This window comes from Callorhinus ursinus, unplaced genomic scaffold (assembly GCF_003265705.2).
Source record: "Callorhinus ursinus isolate GAN/ISIS: 27379988/994484 unplaced genomic scaffold, GSC_fseal_2.0 scaffold61, whole genome shotgun sequence".
In the NCBI taxonomy this organism is placed as follows: domain Eukaryota; kingdom Metazoa; phylum Chordata; class Mammalia; order Carnivora; family Otariidae; genus Callorhinus; species Callorhinus ursinus.
In genome coordinates, this window is record NW_027397123.1 from 5,973,277 (window position 1) to 5,997,872 (window position 24,596).

General features: G+C 45.8%; 1 protein-coding gene and 1 non-coding gene across 3 annotated transcripts in view; both read right to left on the reverse strand.

Moving 5' to 3' along the window:
• Positions 1 to 321: 321 nt before the first annotated feature.
• On the reverse strand, positions 322 to 395 carry TRNAT-AGU (transfer RNA threonine (anticodon AGU)). Its single transcript has one exon. It is a non-coding gene; the product is annotated as a tRNA-Thr (tRNA).
• Positions 396 to 2,354: 1,959 nt separating this feature from the next.
• WDR88 (WD repeat domain 88) overlaps positions 2,355 to 24,596 on the reverse strand; it is a 50,440-nt gene continuing 28,198 nt past the window's right edge. The window contains exons 6-11 of one of the 2 annotated variants that reach the window (XM_073885437.1): positions 24,065 to 24,194; positions 19,083 to 19,270; positions 17,287 to 17,369; positions 15,726 to 15,794; positions 4,646 to 4,738; positions 2,355 to 2,528 (exon numbers count right to left, since the gene is read on the reverse strand). In XM_073885437.1, coding sequence (XP_073741538.1) covers positions 2,355 to 2,528; positions 4,646 to 4,738; positions 15,726 to 15,794; positions 17,287 to 17,369; positions 19,083 to 19,270; positions 24,065 to 24,194 — 737 coding nt within the window. Of the gene's footprint in view, positions 2,529 to 4,645; positions 4,845 to 15,725; positions 15,795 to 17,286; positions 17,370 to 19,082; positions 19,271 to 24,064; positions 24,195 to 24,596 lie in introns of both variants that reach the window. The other variant, XR_012376036.1, reaches the window with a different exon arrangement.

The window sequence follows — 24,596 nt, forward strand, 5'->3', positions numbered from 1 at the left end:
AACTTGGACCTCGCCAGGCGCGTCTGTAAAATGGGTGATACCGACCGCACGGCCGGAGATGGAGCTCGGAGGAGGAATGGGCGGAGGAGGCCCGCGCTCGCCCTGCCCCACGCAGCAGCAGGGAACGCTGGTCCTCGCTGGTCCCGGCCGCGGACGCCACCACCCACCGAGGCCCGGGGAAAGGACCCCGCCGCCGCAGAGGGCGGGCGAAACTGGCTTCTTAGACTCACCTTCACACACCCAAAGTGAGGAGGGGCGGGGTGGGGCAGCGGAGCAAAAATGTGCGTGCACCGCTAAAAAGAGAGCCGGGACGCTCGGTTGAGGCACCGCTGGGATTCGAACCCAGGATCTCCTGTTTACTAGACAGGCGCTTTAACCAACTAAGCCACGGCGCCGCCCGCATGGATAGGGCGAGAATCTCCTCCTCATCATCACTTAGTCCATCGGCCGTGCGCATGCGCGCGAGTTTTGTCGGCAGCGGGCGCATGCGTGGTGCGCGGTTCGCCTCGTACCCCCGGCTGAAGCCAAGAGGTCGGATGCGAAAGGCGGAAGCTCCGGGAGCGAGTGGTGCGCGAGGCCCCGGCGGGCTGGTCTTCCCGGTCTCTGTGGTGTCTGCCCCTAGGCGCGGAGCCGCGGTGGCCCTGTGTTTGGGAGATGCCCGCGCGAAGTCGGGCCTTCTGCCCTCCAGACCTGGCGCAGGAAGCCGCCCCGGCCGTCCGGCGAGGCCGAGCCCCGGGTGTCCGGTCGGGCGGCACACCCCGCCGTGGCCCCGCGGTGAGCACGCAGCGCAGTCATCGCAGCGGCGCCTTCAGCCCGGGAGGCGGCGGCGCTCTGGGGCCGCGCTCGGGGTTCGGCGGCCCTGCCCGCCCTGGGGGCGCCTCCGGCCGCCCGGCGAGACCGGACCTTCCGCCGTGCCCTCCCGCCGGCCCTGAGCCGGGGGCGAGGCCGGGGGCACCGCGGGCGCCTGAGCTGGCCCTGAGGGATCGGGAGCTTCGAGGGGATCCCGACGCCGCACGTGGGGAGGTTTGTGCTGCGGGAGCAAGCGGGGCCCTCCCCACCCAGGCTTCCCGCCTGCTGCTCCTGGGTCTCCTCTCCCGGACACCGCAGCCTCCTCGTCCCGACACTTGTTAGAGGGGCCTGCGAGCAACAGCAAAACCAAACACTGCTCACCCCGTTCGCCCAGCGGGGCCTCCGGTGGGAGAGCCTCATCCACAGAAATGTAAGTCCCTGCAAGTACGTAGGCACAGGAAGAGTCACTCCGGTATTACCTGTAATAGCAAAACCCGAGAAACAACCTATGTGCCCATCAGTGGGGCCCTGTTGGCACCTGCGGCCCGGCCGTGCCCCACAGCAGGACGCGGGGGGTACTGCTTAGCCTTAGGACTTCTCTTTGAAAGACAGCCCAGTTGCTGGGAGGGCACAGAGCGGAGCTCTGGCATGTTCGTACATCACTGATGTGAATAAATGAAGACATCCTGAACAGCCAGCTCCAGTCGGACCAGTCACCGGGCTTGTGACTGAGGAGGGCAGAACCGAGCCCAGGACCTGCCCAAATAATCGCCACCGGGTTATGGTGCTCCAGAGATCTCGGATGCAGGTCAAATGACACTAAGTAAATCAGGCCCGGAATTAAGTTTTTTAAAAGAAACCAAGGGGCGTACTCATGATTGACAGAAATCACGAGAACCATACCAGATGGGAAAGGGAGCCCTTACTGTGAACTGAAACCTTTGTGCCTTCTGAAGTAACTGATTGATGGAGTGTGTGGTGCACTGTGGAAGCAGGAAGAGGGCTGTACATCTGCCTGGGCATTCTGGAAATGGAAAAGTCTGGGGTAGAGAGCATGAAACCTTCTGTGATGGCAATGCCTTCCACCCACCTGCCTAACCAGACCTTCCTCTGCCCTGGGTTGATGGCCATCTGGGAGCATTAGCCAGGGAGGCACCCACAGGGCCTTGCCACACAACAGCCTCCTCCGCAGAGGGGTCCCCACACATCTTGCTGTTCATTTGACAAAGCTTTGCTCAGGAGCTGCGTGTGCTGGCCTGGCTGCCCCCACAGGGCAACAGCAGAATCCAGAATGTGATCCTAAAAGGAGACAGAATGAACACCAAGACAGAAAGCTTAGAAGTAGCCGAAATACTTCTAGAATTCACATGCCCGCTTGTTTTCTAAAGGAATCTAGATTTATTCTGCATGAAAACTAAAAACAGTGTTTGATCCCCAAGGGTGCTGTGGAGCTGAGGCGGTGCCCTTGCCCCAGTTTGACATGCCGTCCCGGCCAGGGTCCGGCCCTAGAGAAAAACCTGTGTCACAGGTGACGTGCTCAAGTCAGTCAGCAAGCCCAGTGGCCATCAGTCATCTGTGCCCAGACTGCCCTCCTGTGACAGTGAGTCTTCCCCTCCTGATAATGATGAGGCTTCTGTTGACGAGTCTTTGGCATCCATCCGGCAGAACACACATTGGGTGACTGTTTCAGAAAAGATGTCACTTTCGTAGTTGGAGAAAGGCCTGTCACATACTTCACACTGACGTGCAGTATTTTAAGAGAGAAAAGCAAGTGCTGGTCAGAGAGGACCGAGGCATCCAGGTAGAATTCTCGCACCAGCTCCACCCCCCTCGGGCTGGGCCAAGGTAAGCGCTGCCTCGCCTCTCTGTACTCTCTGCCCCCACAAGGGGGGACATTGCAGGCCGCTGAGAGAGAATGCACATGGGCTTCTCCCTCTCTTCCCCCGCAGAAGCTATGCAGGTACGACCAGCCCATGCCCTGCTATGGGAGTCCTAGGGGCAGGAGTCGCCAGCCACTTGACAGTGGAGAGGACAGGAGGTGGGCATCTAACCCCATCCTCTGCCCTTGGCAGAGCACAACTGTGGGGCCTCGAAACTATCCTAACTCCCTGACATCCTGGGGACCTAACTTACAGAACCATGAGAAGCAAGTAGGCGAGATTTCTAAACAAAGCAGTGATTTTAGCAGATGAAGAAGGTGCTGAGCCTCCTCTGCCATCTCAGCCTGTCTCTGGCCAAGGCCCACAGAGAACAGTGGATACAGTGGCAGAGCTCAGCCACCATATCTGCTTCCCACACACAAGTGAGCAACACCACGGGCCGGGCCATCAGGCCATGGGCAGGGGTCTCAGGGATGCCCGCCACAGCACCATCCCCCTGCAAGATGGTGTGCCCTGCACAGGCATGCCAAGCCCCTGTGCTTTGCCACCTTTGCCCACTCAGGGCACTAAGGCCTGCGGGAGAGGCATCCACACCCCACCCAGGGCAGGCCCTCTGGAAAACCCTGGCTTCTGAGGATTCTTCTGTTGATTTTGAGCAAAACAAACGCAGAGGGCTCATCTTGGGAACAGCTTCAAGTACGTCTCTTTTCTTTGTTTTGTAAGAGAGACGTTCGGTCCTTTACCTACCTTATTCTGTAGCATAATTTCCTGTGGCTCAACCCCAAAATGGCAGGGCTCAGAGGCTCCTGGGGGCCATGTCCCAGGTGGCAGGTGGAGGACACGGGCAAACACTGCTCTGTAGCTAGTCAGCCTCTAGGGCCCAAGGGCCAACATGGCCACACAGGCACAAAGACAAGATCCATGTTGGTCCCACCCCTCATCTCCCTGCCCTGCAGTGCTGCTCCAAATTAGCCATGCCCAGCAGTGGCTCCCAGCTGGGCCTTCTAAGAGGAGACGAGCCTGGGTGGCTCCAGGGAAGGAGGACTTAGAGGACCCAGCATAGACTCCTCAAGTCTCTCAAGGTGCAGCCAAGTGTCTATACTGCAAGGCCCTCTCATAGGGACTGGGCCTCCAGTATGCAGGGATAGACTCTGTGGCCAGCCCTGGCAACACCTGGTGAAATAGGTCTGCCCACCCTACTACCACCATCCTCTGCTAGAGAAAAACAGGCACCTAAGCCCCTTCCATGGGAAGGCACTGGGAGCCTGGCCAAGGGGTCTGCTGCTAAAGCGTAGGAGGCTAATGCTGTGTCCAGCTGTGTGCCTAGCCATGCTCCTCTGACTCATTCACTCCTCAAACACGCCAGGCTCCCTCCCGCCTCAGAGTCTCCTCCACACTGGCTCTTCCCGCTGCTGGGAAGTCCTTCCCCTAAACATCTGCACAGCTCACTCCCTCACCACCTCAGGTCTTTAACAAATGTTAACCTTTTCAGTGAGACCTATCCTGGCCACGCTTTGAAGTGTGACCAGCAGGGGCACCTGAGTGGCTCAGTGGGTTGAGTGGCTGACTCTTGATTTCGGCTCAGGTCCTGATCTCAGGGTCCTGGGATTGAGCCCCACGTTCAGCTCCCTGCTGAGCTGGGAGTCTGCTTGAGTCAGATCTCTCCCTCTGCCCCTGCCCCACCTATATGTGCTCTTTCTCTCTCTCTCAAATAAATAGTCTCCAGCGTTCCCATCCATTCCCCTTCCCTATGTTATTTTTCTCCAAATTATTTATTGGCATGTGATGTACAACATATTTTTTGTGCTTTTTATTCATGGTCTCCTCTTTTAGAACATGAGTTCCCTCAGGGCAAGAATTTCAATTTGTTCGTGGTTTTATCCTGTTGCCCAATAAATGTTGGTTCAAAGAATAAGTTCATTTGTGGAGGACACTAATGAAAGCCTTCATTGAGCTTAATATTACCCAATACCAACCTGTTTCACCTTTAAGCCCAGGGCATTTTTGTACTCGATTACCAAAGGAATTTGGTCAATTTCTTCAATATTCCATAGTCTCATGGTTTTGTCCTAAAACAAGTTAAACAGCAAGCCAGCAGTCACAAGATGGGCCCCTTCAGCTGGGAGGCCCCAGGAAGGTACATTGCATCCAGGTTACAATGTGAAGAATCCCAGCCTGCAGAGGAGCAGAATTAGGGGGACCAACTGTCCTGGTTTCTCCAGGACCATCCAAACTTTAGTACCGTTAAGTCCCACATCCCAGCAAACCCATTCCAGGGTGCAGAAAGTCCCACTTTTCCAAAATAGATGTGGAAGTTTGAGGGGAATGGACAAAATCCATACAGTGGCCCCCAAAATAGGAGCTGAAAGCAAAACTATTTTTAATGATAAATGGATATGCATAGATATATGATCCATCTTCCATAGTTGCTGTCAGTTTTCCATGACTTGCAGTTCACAGTAAGTTTCCACTAACGGGTCATCCATTACCGTGATTCACTCCACTTGATGGGATTTAAGTATCCAACATAACTGCATTGTAATCACAAGTGTTAATGGTCTGCCTTTGATTTTACCTATGCAACTGGTGTGCTTTGTTTCAAGATACTGCTAGTAACATTTTTAACATTGTGAATATTATGATCATGTTTTCTAAGAATTCAAATCATGAAAATGAGAATAATTACAAGACCAATGCTACCATGACCCAGACATCACCAGAAGTGGACGCTAAACAGCTGTGTTTCATGACAGATGGACAAATAAAACTAGACTGGGAGCAGGGGTGGCGTGGTAAAAAAAACAGAACACATCATAATGCAAGGTATGAGGAAAAGAATTTGGAATCGGGTATGGTGGAGAAGAGAATGTGAAAGTACACACTGAACCTCAGAAGCCTGGTATGAGATGGGCAAGTTCTAAGTCAGTTTTTTCATATTCCAAAAAGACACCAATGTGAAAGAAAATGAAATGTAAGCCATCCAGATTGGGAAAAAAAAGTAAAACTATATTTGAAGATTATATAACCTTGTATATAGGAAATCTTAAAGAATCAACTAAAAAACTATTAGAACTAATAAGTTCAGCAGGGTTGCAGGTTACAAAATCAATACACAGAAATCTATTGTATTTTTATATACTTGCAATGAACAATCTGAAAGTGCAATCAAATAAGCAATTCCATTTAGAATAGCATCAAAAAGAAGAAAGTGTTTGGTAATAATTTTAACAAAGGAAGTGCAAAACTTATAGACCGAAAACTAAAAAAAAATTGTTGAAAGAAACTGAAGATGTAAATGAATAGAAAGATATCTCATGTTCAATAGATCAGAAAACTTAATATTTCTAAAATTAGAATAATCCAAAAAATGTTCTATAGATTCAACACAATCTTTATGAAAATCCCAGATGACTTCTTTGCAGAAATAAACACATTAATCTTAAATTCATATGGAAATTCAAGGGAGTCGGAATAGCCAAAATAATCTTGAACAAGAACAATAATATTGGAGGACATACACTTCCCTATCTATAGTTATCAAGATAGTGTAGGACAGGCATAAAGATGGACACAGTTGTGTCAACAGAATTGAGAAACTAAAATAAAACCTCATTTATGGTCAATGGATTTTTGACAAGGGTGCCAAGAGCTAAAACTATGAAACTTTTAGAAGAATACACAGGAGTAAATATGGGTGACCCAGGATAACACAATGGTTTCTTTGATCTGACACCAAAAGCACAGGCAACAAAAGAAAAAAATAGAAAAACTGAATCTCAGCAAAGTTAAAAACTTGTGCTTCAAAGGATATGCATTAAGAAAAGTGAAGATCAAAAAAAAAAAAAAGAAAGTGAAGATCTACAGATGGCCAGTAATCACATGAAAAGATGCTCAACCTCCTTAGCCATCAGGGAAATGCAAATTAAAACTACAAGACACCACTTCACAATCATCAGGATGACTACAATAAAAAAAAAAAAATCACAAGACCGGAGAGGCTGTGGAGAAACTGGGACCCTCCTGCCCTACTGGTGGGAAAGTGAAAGAGTTCAGCACTTTGGAAAACAGTCTGGCAGTTCCTGAAGTGATTAAACATATAGAGTTACGGTTGTGACCCAGCCACTCCACTTCTTGGTGCATACACAAAAGAATAAAACACAGGTGTTCAAACAAAAACTTGTTCACAAACATTCATACCAGTTTTATTTATGATAGCCAAAAGATGAAAGAACCAGTCCTGTCAACTGAAGAATGGATAAATAAAATGGGATATAGCCAGGTAATGGAATATGATTCAGCAGTTAAAGGAAATTAAGTACTTGCTTACACATGTTACAGCATGAATAAATCTTGAAAACATTATGCTAAATGAAATAAACTGTCACAAAGGGCCATGTATTGTATGATTACATTTAAATGAAAGGTCCATAATAGGAAAATTAGACACAATAATAGAATAAATAAATAAAAACTAAAACAAGGGACACCTGGGTGGCTCAGTCAGTTAGGCATCTGCCTTCAGCTCAGGTCATGATCTCAGGGTCCTGGGGTCAAGTCCCACATCAGACTCCCTGCTTAGCAGGGAGTCTGCTTCTCTCTCTCACTCTGCCCCCGCCCCCCAATCGTGCACGCACTCTCTCTCAAATAAATAAAACCTTAAAAAAAAAAACTAAAACAAAAATAGTTTAGTTTTCCTAGCCAACACAATAAGACTGAAAAAGGAAAGAAAAGGTATACAGATTGGGAAAGAAGAAATAAAACTCTTTGCTCGCAGATGGTCTATGTAGAAAATCCAAAAGAATCAACCAAAAAAAAAAGTCTTGGAATTAATAAGTGATCACAACAGGGTTGCAGGATACAATGTTAATATACAAAAGTCAATCACTTTCCTATATACCAGCTGAACAGCTGGAACCTTAAATTAAAAACACACTACCATTTACACACACACCCAAATGAAGCACTTAGGTATATATATAGCAAAATATGTACAGGATCTATATGAAGAAAGCTATGAAACTCTTCATGAGTATGAAGATTGAATATTTTCAAGATGTCAGTTCTTCCCAACTTGATCTATGGATCCAGTGCAATCCCAATGAAAATCCCAGCAAGTTATTTTCTGGATATTGACAAAATGATTCTAAAGATTTCATGAAGAAGCAAAAGATCCAGGGGCGCCTGGGTGGCTCAGGTGGTTAAGCGTCTGCCTTTGGCTCAGGTCATAATCTCAGGGTCCTGGGATTGAGCCCCACATCGGGCTCCATGCTTAGCAGAGAGCCTGCTTCTCCTTCTCCCTCTGCCTGCCGCTCCCCCTGCTTGTGCTCTCTCTCTCTCTCCCTCTCTGTCAAAAAAAAAAAAAAAAAGCAAAAGATCCAGAATAGCCAATATAATGACAAAGAGAGGAACAAAGTTGGGAGGACTGACACTACCCAACTTCAAGACTTACTGTAAAACAGTTATCAAGTTATCAGTTATACAGTTATCAAGACACTGCGGTATTGGTGAAAGAATACACATATCACTGGAACAGAATGGAGAGCCCAGAAATAGACCCACATAAACATAATCCACTTAACAAAAGAGCAAAGGAAACACAATGGAAGAATTATAGTCTTTTCAACAAATGGTGCCGGAACAACTGAACATCCACAAGCAAAAAAAAAGAATCTAGACACAGACCTTACATCCTCCACAAAAATTAACTCAAAACTGATCACAGACCAAAATGCAAACTTATGAAACTCCTAGAGAATAACATAGGAAAAAATCTAGATGACCTTGGGTTTGATGATGACTTTTAGATTATAACATCAAAGACATGGTCCATGAAAGAAATAATTAATAAGCTCAACTTCATTAAAATTAAAATTTTCTGTTCTTCAAAAGACACTGAGAGATAATATTTGCAAAAGACATATGATAAAGGCTATTATCAAAAATCTATAAAGAACTCTTAAAACTTAAAAATAAGAAAACAACCCAGTTAAAAAAATGGACCAAAGATCTTAACAGGCCCCTCACCAGAAAAGGTACACAGATGGCAAATACACATGTGAAAGATGTTCCACATCACATGTCGTCAGGGATTTGCAAACTAAAGTAACAAAAAGGTATCACTATGCACCTATTATAATGGCCAAAATCTGGAACATAAACAATGCTAATGAGGACAGGGAGCAACAGGAACTCTCATTCACTGCTGATGGGAATGCAAAATGGTTCTGCAAAACTAAACATACTCTTACCATACAATCTAGCAATCAAACTCCTTGATATTTATCTAAGGGAATTTAAAACTTAGGTCCACACAAAAACCTCCACAAGGATGTTTATAGCAACTTTATTCATAACTGCCAAAAGGTTGAAGCAACCAAGATGTCTTTCAGTAGATGAATGGATAAACTGTGGTACAACCTGACAATAGACTATTATTCGGTGCTAAAAAGAAATGAGCTTTTGGGGCTCCTGGGTGGCTCAGTTGGTTAAGCGACTGCCTTCGGCTCAGGTCATGATCCTGGAGTCCCGGGATCGAGTCCCACATCGGGCTCCCTGCTCAGCAGGGAGTCTGCTTCTCCCTCTGACCCTCTTCCCTCTCATGCTCTCTATCTCTCATTCTCTCTCTCTCAAATAAATAAATAAAATCTTTAAAAAAAAAAAAAGAAATGAGCTATTAAGCCATGAAAAGACATAGAAGAACCTTAAATGCATATTACTAAGTGCAAGAATCAGTCTGAAAAAGGCCCTATACTATACGCATCCAACTCTGTAACATTCTGGAAAAGGTAAAACTATGGAGACAGTCAAAAGATCAGTGATTTCCAGAGGTTTGGGAAGGGAGGGATTATAGTGTGTCAGTGTAGGCTCATCAGTTATTCTAAATGTCTCACCTGGTGGGAGACACTGATAATGGGGGAGGGCCATGTATTTGTGGGAGCAGGGAGTATAGGAGAAATCTCTGTACCTCCTCTCAATTTTGCTATAGACCTAAAACTGCTCTAAAAACACAGACAAGGGGCGCCTGGGTGGCTCACTTGGTTAAGCGTCCGACTCTTGATTTCTGCTCAGGTCATGATTTCAGAGTCGTGAGATCTAGTCCCTTGTTGGGCTCCGAGCTCAGCACGGAGTCTGCTTGGGATTCTCTCTCCCTCTCCTTTGGCCATCCGCTCACTCGTGCGCTCTCTCTCTCTCTCTCAAATAGATATTACTCAGCTATCAAAAAGAATGAAATCCTGCCATTTGCAATGACGTGCATGGAATGAGAGGTTATCATGCTAAGTGAAATAAGTCAGTCAGAGGAAGACATTATCATATGATTTCACTCATATGTGGAATTTAAGAAACAAAACAGGGTGCGCCTGGGTGGCTCAGTCGTTAAGCGTCTGCCTTGGGCTCAGGTCATGATCCCAGGGTCCTGGATCGAGCCCCGCATCGGGCTCCCTGCTCAGCGGGAAGCCTGCTTCTCCCTCTCCCACTCCCCCTGCTTGTGTTCTCTCTCTCTCTCACTGTGTCTCTCTCTGTCAAATAAATAAAATCTTAAAAAAAAAAAAGAAACAAAACAGATGAACATAGGGCAAGGGAAGGAAAAATAAGATGAAATCAGAGAGGGAGACAAACCATAAGGAGACTCCTAACTATAGGAAACAAACTGAGGATTTTTGGGGGGGGTGGGGGGGTAACTGGGTGATGGGCATTAAGGAGGGCACATGATGGAATGAGCACTGGGTGTTATATGCAACTGATGAAAGTAACCATAAGTATTATTAGTACCTATGAAACTAATAATAAATAAATACATATCTTTTAAAAAATAGAAAAAACACAGTCTATTGAAAAGTAGATTAGAGGTTGCCTAGGGCTGGGAGGGATAGGGAGATTGGAGGTGATGGCTTAAGTGGTGAAGGGTTTCTGTGGGGGGTGATATGTTCTAAAATTGATTGGGGGGATGAATGCACAAGTCTGTGTAAATAAAAGCCACCGGGGGGATGGAAGAAAAGCCATTGAATTGTACATCTTAAATGTATGAATTGTATGGTAAGTGGATTATATCTTAATGAAACTGTTAAAGAGAAAAAAAGGACACTTTGACAGTTTCTTACAAAGCTAAACATAGTCTTACCATGTGATCCAGCAATCACACTCCTTGGTATCTACCCAAATGTCTTGAAAACTCAGGGCTACACAAAAACCCGCATACAGATGTTTATGGCAGCTTTATTCATAATTACCCAAAACTGGAAGCCATCAAGATGTCCCTCAATTAAGAGAAAGGAAAAACAAACTGTGGTATACCAGACAGTGGAATATTATTCAGTGATTTTTAAAAATGAGCTGTCAAGTCTTAAGGAGACAGGGAGGACCCTTCAATGCATATCGCTAAGTGAAGGAAGCCAGTCTGCAAAGGCCACAGACTGCATGCATCCAACTATATGGCATTCTGGAAAAAACAAATCTATAGACAGTAAAAAGTCACCGGGGGTTCTGGGGATGAAGGGGAGGGATGAACAGATGGAGCACAGGGAATTTTTAGGGGCTGAAACTATTGTTTGTAACTGTCATGGTGGATACATTACATGCATTTGGCAAAACCCATACAACATAAAGAGAGAAATGTAAACTATGGACTTTAGTTAATAATAATGTATCAATATTGGTTCTTCAGTTGTATCAAATATACCACGCTCAATGCAAGACATCATTACTAATAGTGGAAACTGGGGAGGGGAACGGAATATATGGGAACTCTCTATACTATTAGCCCAACTTTCTGTATATCTAAAACTGCTCTAAACAATAAAATCTATTTTTTAAAAAAGACACCGGTACTCCTGAGACAATAGTAACTGATGAATTAGTTTGGGAATACTGCTCAAATGATCACCCATTATCATATCATTCCTTTAATTGTTTTTATGGAATGGAGTGTAGTCAGTAGAACAATGCCCACGCCCCAGAAGTCCTCACCCTAATCCCCAGAACCTGTGAATATGTTAGGTGACATAACATAGGGGAATTAAGTTGTAGATGGACTTAAGTTGACTGATCAGCTGATCTTACAATAGGGAGATTGTTCTGGGTTATCCAGACAGGCTAGACATAGTGACAAATGTCCTTAAAAGTGGACAAAGTGAGAGGAATATGTGACTATAGAAGAAAGCACAGAGAGATACAATGTTGTTGGCTTTGAAGATGCAAGAAGATGCACAAGCCAAGGAATCTGGGTGGCTTCTAGAAAGGGTAAGGAAATTAACTATTCCCTAGAGCCTACAGAAAGGAATACATTGCTGTGGATGCCTTGATTTTAGCCCCGCAAGACCGTGTCATACTTCTGTCTCACAGAACTGTAAGATACTCAGTTTTTGTTGTGTAAGAGGTAAAGTGTATGGTGACTTATTATAGCAGCAATAAGAAACTAACACACTGAGTAATGTTACATTTCCTGAATCACCAGGCGCAACTAAATTCAACTAAATGCCATGAGGAAGAACAAAAGGGGAAAGTGATTACATCTTTGTTGGCCCCTTGCTGTGTGGAGCTGTCAGAGTCCACCAACAATCATTTTCCACAGTATATCAAGTGATTTGCCAAATCCCTGCAACCTAGCCCTTAAATACTTTGATTCAAAAGTTGGGAGTTTCAAATCATCTTCTTGATTTCTATGAAGATTTTAGTGAAAATGCAGAAAACATAAAAGCATGTTGACATCTTATCCGAATACAAACTAGACGTTGCTCATCTATCTACATATTCAGCAAACAATGCAAATGTAAATTCTGGAAAATTCCATTCAGCCTATTAACTTCTTTCCAAAGTAAATGAAAAGATCTCACCCACTAAATGGCCTGCACATTATGTATACCACACTCCAAAAAGCAGTGTGATTAGCTCACCTGTGATGTTGGGTTTTTTGTTTTTGTTTTTGTTTTTTTTGAGAGAGAGAAAGAGAGAAAGAACAGGGGGATCTGCAGAGGGAGAGGGAAAGAGCGAATCTTAAGCAGACTCCCCACTGAGCACAGAGCCTGACACAGGGCTCCATCCCAAGACCTGAGCCAAAACCAAGAGTTGGACGCTTACCCAACTGAGCCACCCAGGAGGCACCTCTGGGGGCTTTCTTGATACAAGTTTTTAGTCGCCTTTCCCCTTCCTCAAAAAGTGTAGAAGCACTTTATAAAAATGATGACTTTGTAGAAATGGAAGAAGGTGTGTTCCTTAAACATGTACCTCCAAGATGGCTGTTATAATTGTCACCTCTAGAGAAGATACTTAAAATGTGGGCCTGCCATAAAATCATATGTTTAAAAGTGTGGCACAAGAAGAATATCATCTGGGGCGCCTGGGTGGGCCAGATAGTTGGGCGTCTGCCTTCGGCTGGGGTCATGATCCCAGGGTCCTGGGATGGAGCCCCGCATCGGGCTCCTGGCTCAGCAGGGAGCTTGCTTCTCCCTCTCCCTCTGCCTCTACCCCTGCCCATGCTCTCTCTCTGTATCTCTGTGTCTCAAATGAATAAATAAAAATCTTTAAAAAAAAGAAGAATATCCTCTGGTTTTGAAATGCATTGAGGATGAGAGTGAGAGTGGAGGAAAGTGATTAACGATAGAATTACAAAGAAAGGTATGTCCTGTTTCTCCAACACTGTTTGAGGATCTTTGAAGAGGCCACAAAAGGATGAAGTGACTGCCCCTGGGTTGCAGGTCGTGACCAAAATTCATACAGTGAAAACAGGGGTCTTTTTTTTTTTGGAAATAAGACTGCTTTGGTACTTAAAATATAAATAAATAAATAAATCACCAGAAAAGAGGGTGCCTGGACGGCTCAGTTGGTTAAGCGACTGCCTTCGGCTCAGGTCATGATGCTGGAGTCCCAGGATCGAGTCCCGCATCGGGCTCCCTACTCAGCGGGGAGTCTGCTTCTCCCTCTGACCCTCCCCCTTCTCTTGCTCTCTCTCTATCATTCTCTCTCTCTCTCAATAAATAAATAAAAATCTTAAAAAAAAAATCACCAGAAAAGAGCAGTCACGCCAAACAGGACATTCTCAGGTGCTTTTCTAAAACCGTGCCTTATTTGGGATCCAACGTTATTATCACAAGTTCAAATTACCTCTGTGCTTTCAAGCCATTTCCCTGAGAAAGAGAGGCTCGAGTCATAATGGCATCCAATGGACTTCAGGCCCTTTTACAGTAACGGCCACTTTAGACATGGCTAGCCTTCCTGATGCGAGTCTTGTGGTGAAGGACCCGGCTGAATGACAAAATGTCTCAACCACTAAAAGAGGTTTGCAGACTGAGTCCCTTTGCACTGCTTCGGAGAGCCAGAACCGAATTCCTGCAAATCTAAAAACCTGTGAGGTCTAGTGGGTAAAACCCTGAGTATTCCACGAGTGGCAGCTTTGGCTGAGAGGGTGTTTTAGCTTGATGGCATCCCGTGGGCTGACCCAGGAATTAGTGAGAAGTGCGCTTGGTAAGAGCAGAGCTGCAAGCTAAAGTGAATTTTACATTTGTCAGTACTCCATCTTACTGCTACCTCAGAGAAAAGAAGGGCATCCCGAGGCTGTGGCAGTCCAGAGAACACAGTGTACCCCCTAAACTTAGGCCGTGTTATATGTCACTTAGAGCTCAATATAGCTAGGGAAATAAATACATAAATAAATAGAAGTAATGTTTATGTAACCAATCTTATTGTACTTGTATTCTTTTCTTTAAGTCCTACATTTATGTATCTTAAGCACACCCGATAATATAGCCTACCACATTTAAATATCCAGTGAAGACTTTTTTATTTTTATTTTTATTTTTTTTAAGATTTTATTTATTTATTTGACAGAGAGAGACACAGCGAGAGAGGGAACACAAGCAGGGAGAGTGGGAGAGGGAGAAGCCGGCTTCCTGCCGAGCAGGGAGCCCGATGCGGGGCTCGATCCCAGGACCCTGGGTTCATGACCTGAGCCGAAGGCAGACGCTTAACAACTGAGCCACCCAGGTGCCCCCCAATGAAGACTTTTTTAAAAGTCTGAAACATTATAAAATAAAAAATATGTAAAAGAAACAAAATATTTTATATAAAAATAAAAACAAAATATAAAACAGTATAAAAATAAAAACATTATAAAATATAAAACATAGAAACATTATAAAATATACAATATAAAAATAAAATAAAATTAGTCCTATTATTAGTTACTACTAATTGCTGCTGTTAAGTAGTCCAATCATGACTGTTTCAATACTAGCATTTACGTAACAGAGAAGTAAAAAATACAGAATGAGACATGCATTTCAAATAAACGTTCATTTTTCTTATTTTGGTTTGCACTCTTACTTTCTTCCAGCTTTACTGAGATATAGCTGTCATAATCATCTTTCATATTTTTATGTTAAAATAATAATGCATAGGCATAGAACTTTTATTATGTGTTCTACTATTATGGTATTAGGGTTGGGTGTGACAGTCTGGGTTGGCTCTCTAACAAGTTGGTCATAGTAGGCCGAGTCTCACCCACGGTCCCATACACCTGGAAACCCCCAGACTAGAGAATGACATGGCTTTAATAAAGGTCAACGGGGGAAGGGCAAGGTGGGACACCCCCCCCCCCGCCACTTCTCTTGTGCTCACACCTGAAGGACAGACCTCGGAATAGCTCTTCTGTGCCACTGGCATGGGAATTCGAGGATGTAGTGACACAGAGAGGGAAGACCCACCTGGGAGCTCAGGGTGGTCTCTGCTGCTTGCCAGTGAGCTTGACGCCTTTCCCCCCGAAGGCCCCCCCATTGGCTCCATCACTCAGTGGTCTGGGCAGGCCCTTGCTCCAACAAAGCTCAAATATCAATGGTCGCAGATATAGAAATCCCTGGCAACTCCCCACCTGAGCAGACATAAGGACCTGCTTCCCACGTTCCCAGCCAGCTCCCTGCACTGACGATGGCCTGGTGTGGGGGCTTGGGGGAGGGGCCTCAGACTGAGCCAGCCCAGGAATTTAGCTTGACAGTAACGGTTCTATGAACACCAATTCTCACAAACATGAGAGAGATTGTAAGTTACTCAAAGGTTGGCCACTTTTACCTTTGAAGCAGACAGGACCCATTTCTTGTTGTTGCTAATGGCAACGTCTGTCACCCAGTCACTGTGGCCCTGAAGAAAAATAGAATTTTAACAAGCACCTAGAGGAAAAACCTTGGTAAGCACAACAAAAACAAAAGCACAAGCACAAAGTCAGGACTCCAGTGAGGCATGCATTTAAGAGTAACTAATTGCGCTTCCCTAACGTCACCGATGACATTTGACGCGAAGCGTAAAGGTTGATGATACACGTGTACATTATGGCACTGTGCTCTTTAAAATAGTACTCTAGTTTTTAGCAGGATGGAAAAAGAGTGACTATATTCCCAGCTGGTCCCAGAGCACCTCTTGCAGGTTTTCGTTTGCATTCTCTGTTCTGAGAACTAACCACTCCGAGGTCCTCCTGGTAAGGGGGCTTTTGCTTTAAGTCGCTGCAAACTTATCCCCGGTGGCCTAAGCAAATGGGGAGTTACTTTCCTCGGGTGAAAAAGGAGCTCAGAGGAGAGAAACACTTAATGACGTCAGGGCTCTGCGTCAGCATCTTGACCATTCTTTGGCCTTCCCCTTTTGGAAAGAGGCCTAAGGCGAGCCAGTGTGGTATGGTAGGAGGAAGGGGAGCAGGAGAGAAGTCAAAGTGCCATGCATAACAAAGGACAGGAGCTTGAGGGGGGCAAATGGAGAGAGGACAAAGGGACTTTTAAACACAGGGAGGTTGAACACTCAGTTGTAAGCTGTTTATTTGCTGTGACGTAACCTCCCTTGGCCTCCGCCAAAACCCTTGCAGAAGAGTCCTCCAGATAGCCCAGCCCCGGGACCCTGAATGTTGTGGTGATCGGCTGGGGGTTGGGGGGCAAGTCTATGCTTGGGCCCACAGGGAAGAGAGGGACCCAGAGTCGTGGATGCAAGCATTCACAGCCAAACCATGAGATCACAGGACCAGGGAGGCTGCAGAAATCTTGGGGAAGGGGGCACTTGGTTCAGAGGCACTGCTGTAGCCAGTCCTGGGACTGCCTAACCTCTCTGGATTCCTGCCAAGTTGGGTCAATCCATCCCCTCATCATAAAGCCACTTTGAGTTGAGTCTCCTCTAACTTGTAGGCAAAAGCACTCAGAAACCCACCATTTTGGAGCCCATAGCTTCCTGTGTATGTCTCATTGTGGCATTCATCTTTCTGCAGAGTAATTTCTGCTGTTCTTAGACACTTTTCCACCTCTGAGTTTTTGCATTTGCTGTTTCCTCTGCCTAGAATGCACTTCCCCCAGATCCTCATTCACCCAGTCTTTCCTTGTCTTTAAGTTCTCAGCTCAGATGCCACCTTCTCCAACAAGCCCTCCCTGCCCACCCACTGTGGATTAGTCCTTGGGGTCTATTTCTTTCACATCACCCTGTTGTGGTTTCTCTGTTTCACTCATCACAGTCGATGATTTGCTTGTTGGTTTCTTGTTCTGTTCTTCTCCACAGAGGTGTCGGCTCTAGTGAGGAATTCTAGGTCTGTCTCACCCACTGCTGTATCCCCAGCACCAGCACCCAGCATTGACCCTCTATCTGATGCTGACATCGGTACCTTCAAGGAGAGCTTCCGGTAGCCTTCTCCTACATCCCAGATAGCCACAGTCCTGTCGAACCCTCCAGACACGAGAAAAGAGGCTACAACACAAAATGATAAAGCTTCAGGGGACGGGGGGCGGGGGGGGAGGGAGTCATCTTCCCCTGCCAACTGCTTCCTCCTTCAGCAAGGTCAAAGCGGGCTAAGGTTGCATTTGTGAGATGCTACCATGGTTCACTCCAAGGACACTCAAACCCCTTCCTGGGGTGGCTCAATGACCCCCAGCCAGTTACAGTCCATTCTCATTATTCATGGCAGTTATGTTCTGTAAAGCCATCACAGACCCTGAATTAGTCAATGGTGAACAATTTCTCCTAGAGAATATATAGGATTAGCTTCCTAGGAGCCTCTCTGTTCGTAACACTTCATTAACCGATCAATCCATAACCTTGTTTTAGGTCTGTTTCTGTTGAAACACACTTTAGTTGAGACATAGTATTTATTCATTAACATTAAACTCATGGCCATCAGTGCCAGAGCTCATGCCTGAACCAAGCTTATCCAACACCCGTGTTTTCCCTGTAAGGTGAGTCACGGCCTTCTCGCACTGAGGAACCCTGGACAGCAAGCACTTGAGCCCTGTGCTTGGGGGCCCTTTAAACACCAAAGCACCAACCAAAACCACAAAAATGCAAAAATAAGTGGGCACTAAAGGGACTGCAAAATGGACACTTTCCAATAAGAGAGCTGAAACAAGAAGGCAGAGGGTCGCCTTGTCCAAATGCAGCTGGGAGGGTGTGCATAGGCTAATTCACACTCTTCACTGCCCTGCGCATGTCCACACCCCGTGTCTCATCACAAAAATGCCACAAATATTGATTTTAGGGTTATGAATAAATTTTACCCAACAAATGTGGAATGTGTGAATAGTGATGACTGACTGTAGGCAACTCTGAACCCCAAAAACACAAGGCCAGAAACCAGTGGGACGCCTCATAATGGGGTTTAACTCACAGAGACTGGTTGTGAAGAGGAAGAGTTGTTCAAAAACACCCTATCACTTCGCAAGCCAGGCTCTGATTGCTTCTGTACTAGCTGGGGGCCCCTGAACCACACACAGAGCAAACCCCACTTCCCACGAGAATGGAGAGTAAAGCCATTGGCTCCTGGGTGTCAAGAGGCTAGTGGCCTGAGGCCGCTTCCTGTCATCACCCCTGCTGGCATCTGTGACCCTTCATTTGTCAACAACACCCCAATTTCCCATGGGGAAACACCCCATACAATACTCTCATTCCTTCTGGTTGGAGGGTACTGACTCCCACCTCTAGCTCAGGGTGGATGGGTGAGTCACTCAAACCTAGCCAATCAGAGCCTTTCATCCCCTGCTAAAGTGATTGGTTCAGAGATGGGGGTATGTCCTAAGCTGAGCCAATGAAAGACTTTCCTGGGACTTGTGCTGGTACCATCTAAAAGAAGGGTCTTTCTCTAGGACTGGCTCCCTGAAAGCACAGTCTGAGTGTCTGGACCCAGCCACACCCGAAGTGAGATCAGCTCTTGGACTTCCCCATTACAGGGGTTAATAAATATCTCTGGCTGCTAAGCCACATTAAGCTGAGTCTCCACTACTTGCAAACTTCTGCCTATGAATGTCCCTCTTGGCTTTTGTGTTCTCATTGAAAATAAATCCACCCTCACCATTGGCATCATGAAAAATTGCCTCTCTATACTACGGCAAGTCCGTGGGAATAGAACACGAGGAGATCTGCCCCAGCACTCCCATAGGTGTGAAATCTTTCTATGTGTTAATGACTCACTGTCTCTGGAAAAGTGGCAGGAGCTCACAGAACCTTCATGGCCCTTCATCAGAGTCACACAGGCTCCACAGTTCCGAAACTCTCCTGTATGGACGTTCCATATTTTTAAGGTTTTATCCCAAGAGCTTGTACACAGGAAATGGCCACTGAAGGTAAAACAGCAGTTTGAGATTGCACTGGAATGCGCCCTGAAACACAGGTGGAAGGGTGCACACATTAGCACTTCATGCCTGGAGGATCTGAGGACACAGATAAGATGGGGGTCCTGGAGCTGATCCCCTGTGACTTAATGGGACATCAGTCTTTGATCACTGCCTACCATGGTCCAGATCTTTTTTTTTTTTTCCAAATTTTTATTTAAATTCTAGTTAGTTAACATGTAGTGTGATATTGGTTTCAGGAGTAGAATCTAGTGATTCATCACTTACATACAACACCCAGTGCTCATCACAACAAGTGCCCTCCTTAATGCCCATCACCCATTTAGCCCATCCCCCACCCACCTCCCTCCAGCAACCTTTCAGTTTGTTAAGAGTCTCTTATGGTTTGCTTTTGCTTCCCTCTTTCTCTCTCTTTCTCCCCTCTTCCCCTGTGTTCATCTGTTTTGCTTCCAAAATTCCACATATGAGTGAAATCATATGGTATTTGTCTTTCTCTGACTGACTTATTTCACTTAGCATAATACACTCTAGCTCTAGCCATGTCATTGCAAACGGCAAGATTTCGTTCTTTTTGATGGCTGCGTAAGATTCCATTGTATATATATATTACCATGATCCAGATCTTAATTGCTTTGACTATGCCACACTATTCCAGGATTTCTCAACCATGGCAATACGGACATTCTGTGCTACCCACAATTCTTTGTGGTAGGGGGTTGTCCTGTACATTGTAAGATGTTGAACAGCATCCCTGGGCTCTACCCACTAGATGCCAGTAGCCCTATATTCAGTTGTGACAACTAAAAATGTCTCCAGACATTGACAAATTGTCCACTGGGGGACAAAATTGCCCCTGGTTGAGAACGACTGCACTATTTAGAGCTACCTGAGACTTGAGGGAAAAGAGCATCAGAAAATCTGTTAGTGGTGGTCAATAGAATAACAGCCCTCCAGGTCTCGTACTGGATCACACTTACAAACTGGGTTTCTCCTGCTCACCCTCCACCTCCTTTCTCTCCGAGATGTGGAGGCTGCTCATTCCCCACCCCTCTCTTACCACCTCCTCCCACTTCCCCTCCCAACTACTCCCTCTCTCTTCATCTGTCTTCAGTGTCATTAAAGCATATTTGAATGCTGTGCATTTAATTAAGTTTTGAGTTCTCCATTCTCAATTTTTGTATGTCTTTTTTTAAAAACAGAAAAAAAATCTGTCAGAGTTTTGCTGTTTTTGTTTTCTTAGTGATCCTCAAAGTATTTTCCCCATGAATCTCATCTTCTGTTATAAAGTTTTCAAGAGAAACCTATAAACATAGATGAGCATCTCTGAGTAGGCTGGATCATAAAATCAGTCATTTTACTTGAAGGAAAGCTTGGACAAAACTGTTTTTTCTAGAGCTCAGGCCAGAGTTTTGGACTCTGTTTCAGTTCTTTGTAATGCACGGACTAAGAGCAAAGGAAAAGAAATGTCAACTTCCCAGGGGTATCCAGGGTAAAACTTTCCAAATCCCTGTGGCCATTAGGCTAAGAGCCATCCCAGCATATACTGGAGATGGATAAAAAGCCTTCCTCAGAATCCAAACACTGTTGTTGGGATTTAAACCAGGGCTATCTCTATTTTCCAGGATGGGGCTCTCATTTCAAATAAATTCCACTTCTCATAAAAGACGGTTATACTTAACAAAAGTTTGGGGAAAGTGCTTATGTTGCCCTTGCTCCTGGACAGGATAGAATCGATGCACTTCTCCCGATTTCTCCTGTTAAGTACAGCACACAATCCTGGGCATTTATAAAGCAAAGAGGAGACTAGGAAAGAGGGAGACAAGAATGCAGACCAGCATGACACAAGAATGGTGTGCTGTACATCCCTGGGGTTTTATTTTTCTTCATGTATCCTGTACTGAATACTGGAAAAGCCTGTAACCCAAGAAACAATGGGGACCATAAGAAGGCCCTCAAGAAAAGCCTGTTCTTTCTAACCAAATGGGTAGCCTAACAAGACAGAAAACTTGTAGACCCGACCCAATTTACTCCAGCCAAACATCTCAGGAAAACCTGCATCCCATCCCCAGCCCTGTCAGCAAGGGCCAAGAGGGGAGCCTAGACTGCCATGCTTGCCAGGCTCTACTGAGGCGGCCTGCTAAAACAAGATTTTAAGACTGAGAGTTTTCTAATATAATTAATACACACAACAAAGGGAAATCACTCATCATACTAAGAGCCAGGAATATCTCATTGTGAATGAGAAAGTAATCAACAAATGCCCAACACTGAGATGACACAGAGAGAATTATCTGACAAGGATTTTTAAGCAGCAACCATAAAAATGCTTCTATGGACAATTATAATCATGCTTGAAGCAAATGAAAAGATAGAAAGCCTCTGCCAAGAAATCGAAGATGTGACAAAGAGCCACATGGAAACTTTAGAACTGAAAAATAGGATATCCAAAATTAAAAATTCAATGAAAAGGACAGAGAAGAGAATCAATGAATATGGAGACAGACAATATAAATTAAACAGTCCAAAAAATAGGCTGGAAGAAAAAAACAGCCTGAGAGACCTGTGGGACTATAACAAAAGATCTAAAATTTGTGTCATCAGAGTCCCAGAGGGAAAAGAGGTAGCACTGAAAAAGTAATCAAAGAGATTATATCTGAAATTTTACCAAATTTGACAAAAGACATAAACCTACAGATTCAAAAAGCTAAATGAAACTAAAGTAGGATAAACCCAAAGAAATCTACCCCCTGACACATCATAATTGAACTTCAAATGCAATACCTGATCTTTATGTCATGAGTTCAAGCCCCATACTGGGGTTAGAGATTACTTAGAAAAAATGAAATTAAATAAATACATGATTAAACTTCTGAAAACTTAAGACAAAGAAAAAAGTCTTGGAAGCAGCAAGAGAGAAATGGCCCCTTACCTACAGGGGAAGAACAATTTGAATGGCAGTGGATTCTTCATCAGAGACCATGAAGATGAGAAGAAAATGACAGGACAGATTTTCAAATAATGAAAGAAAAAAACCAGTCAACCCCGATTTTTATATCTGGCAAAAATATCCTTAAGGAAGGAAGGGGAGGGGCACCTGGGTGGCTGAGTCAGTGAAGCGTCCAACTCTTGATTTCGGCTCAGGTCATGATGTCAGTGTTGTGAGATGGAGTCCTGCTTGGGGCTCACACTGGGCATGGAGCCTGCTTGAGATTTCTCTCTTTCCTTTCCCTCTGCCCCTCCCCCCTCCTCTCTCTCCCCCTCTCCCTCTGCCCCTCACTGCTACGCTTTCTCTCTCTAAAATAAATACATCTCGGGGCGCCTGGGTGGCTCAGTCATTAAGCGTCTGCCTTCAGCTCAGGTCATGATCCCAGGGTCCTGGGATCAAGCCCCGCATCGGGCTCCCTGCTCCGCGGGAAGCCTGCTTCTCCCTCTCACACTCCCTCTGCTTGTGTTCCCTCTCTCGCTGTGCCTCTCTCTGTCAAATAAATAAATAAATAAATAAATAAATATCTTTAAAATAAATACATCTCTTTAAAAATGGTTAAAAGGAAAATTCTACGTTATATATAGTTTTACCCCGCAATTTAAAAAGTAATGTGATATCCCCCGAACCACGGAACTGTAGACTGGAAGGAGGGAAAGGGGAAAGTGAATGACCTCGAGACAGGTAAGAGCTATTTTTCATTAGATATTCTTTTGTTCCTTTTTAATTTTGTACTGTATTGCATGTTTTACATTTTCAAAAAGTAATTTACATATTTTGGAAATAAAAACATGCAAGGCCCCTTGTTCAAAAACTAAGAATTTAAGGACATTGACAGCAGAGCATGAAATCAAGCGTGGGGCTCTCTGTGTGGGAGACCCTGTGTAACTTCAGAGGTTGCATGCCCCGAAGCCATCCCTGTCGTGTGGCACTGAGAATCTTTGCCTTTATCTTTTCTTGCTAAAAGCTACATTTCAAAAAAAAAAAATCATACATTTTAGGTTGATCAAAAATACCAATAAACATTTTGCTTATTTCTCTTTCCACCCCCATGGGGAAAACAGAACGCAGTGGGCTGTGACACCCACAGCAGGAACTGCGGCTCCCTCCACTGCCCGCACCCCTCCCTGCCCTAGGGAAGTGGCCCACAGCACCCCCAACGCTGAGAGTCCCTCTCGGTAACAGCACATGCTGAGCATGCACCGTGTGGCCCGTGCTGAGGATGGCGTGTGCTGTCTTGCTCAGACCTCGCCTCTGCTCAGTTTGCAGGTGAGGAATCTAAAGCCCAACGTCACACAGGATACGAACCTGCACACTCTTAACTCCAGGCCAGATCCCCAAGGGACAGCCTGTCCCAGGCCAGCAGGGCTCATCACTGAACGCAATGGGCAGGGTGACAGGGCATATACACATTCTGGGATCCTGACTCCAGGGCCTGCTGGAGAGGCCTGCCCCCCCAACCCAGTGGGGGCCACCTGCCAGGGAACCCTTGCATGCCCTGGACGATCAGATCTTCCCCTTTTACAGGAGACACTGGAAATTCACATTTGGGAGGGAGATGGGGGAGCTCTGCACAATGTTTTCCAGGGTTGGCTCAAGTGAAAACAAGTGCACCTGAGCCCTGTCCCTGCCCACTAGCCACAGCTAGTGGTGTTCCCCCCACCTGGCTCCCTCCTTCCCTTTCTCCATCTCCAGCCTCCTCTGAGCACCTGTGACCAAGCTAGAGATGCCCCATGTGGACACCCTATTGCAAGCCGACCGTGTGTAGGCCGAATCCAGGAGCGCATGACCAGGGACCTGGGCCCACCTCCCTGCTGCAGGAGGGGGCCCCTCCTCACTTGGTGATGGTGAGCAGCGTGGCCTGGGATGTAATATCCCAGATCTTGATGCTTTTGTCCAGCGAGACGGAAGCCACCTTCTGGCTGTCGGGGTCAAAGCAGCACGCTGTGAGGGACCGGTTGTGATGATCTGAGGCACACGAAAAGCAACTCATCACCTGGCATTCCATGGGCCTCCCCCTGGGCAGCAACCATGTTACAGAAACACGATACCAGTTTCACAAGAGACTCTACACTTGCACAAACATCTCCTGGGTGCTGACCATGTGCCAGGCTTAGAATGAGAGGCATGGCCGAACAGCTCCCTGTACCCACAGAGCTCCCAGTCTGATGGGGAGACGCCCTTGTGTAAGCAACAGCCCATAGCACGTCGTGGGGGCCACAAGAGGGGTGTGCGGTAGGTCACGGCTCCTGGCCCAGCCCTGAGAGGTCAAGGAGGGACCTTGAAAGTTAGCAGGGGAACCAGAATAAGAAGAGGGCTCCCAGCAGAATGAGTAGCAGATGCAAAGGCCTGAAGGTGGGACAGAGCGTG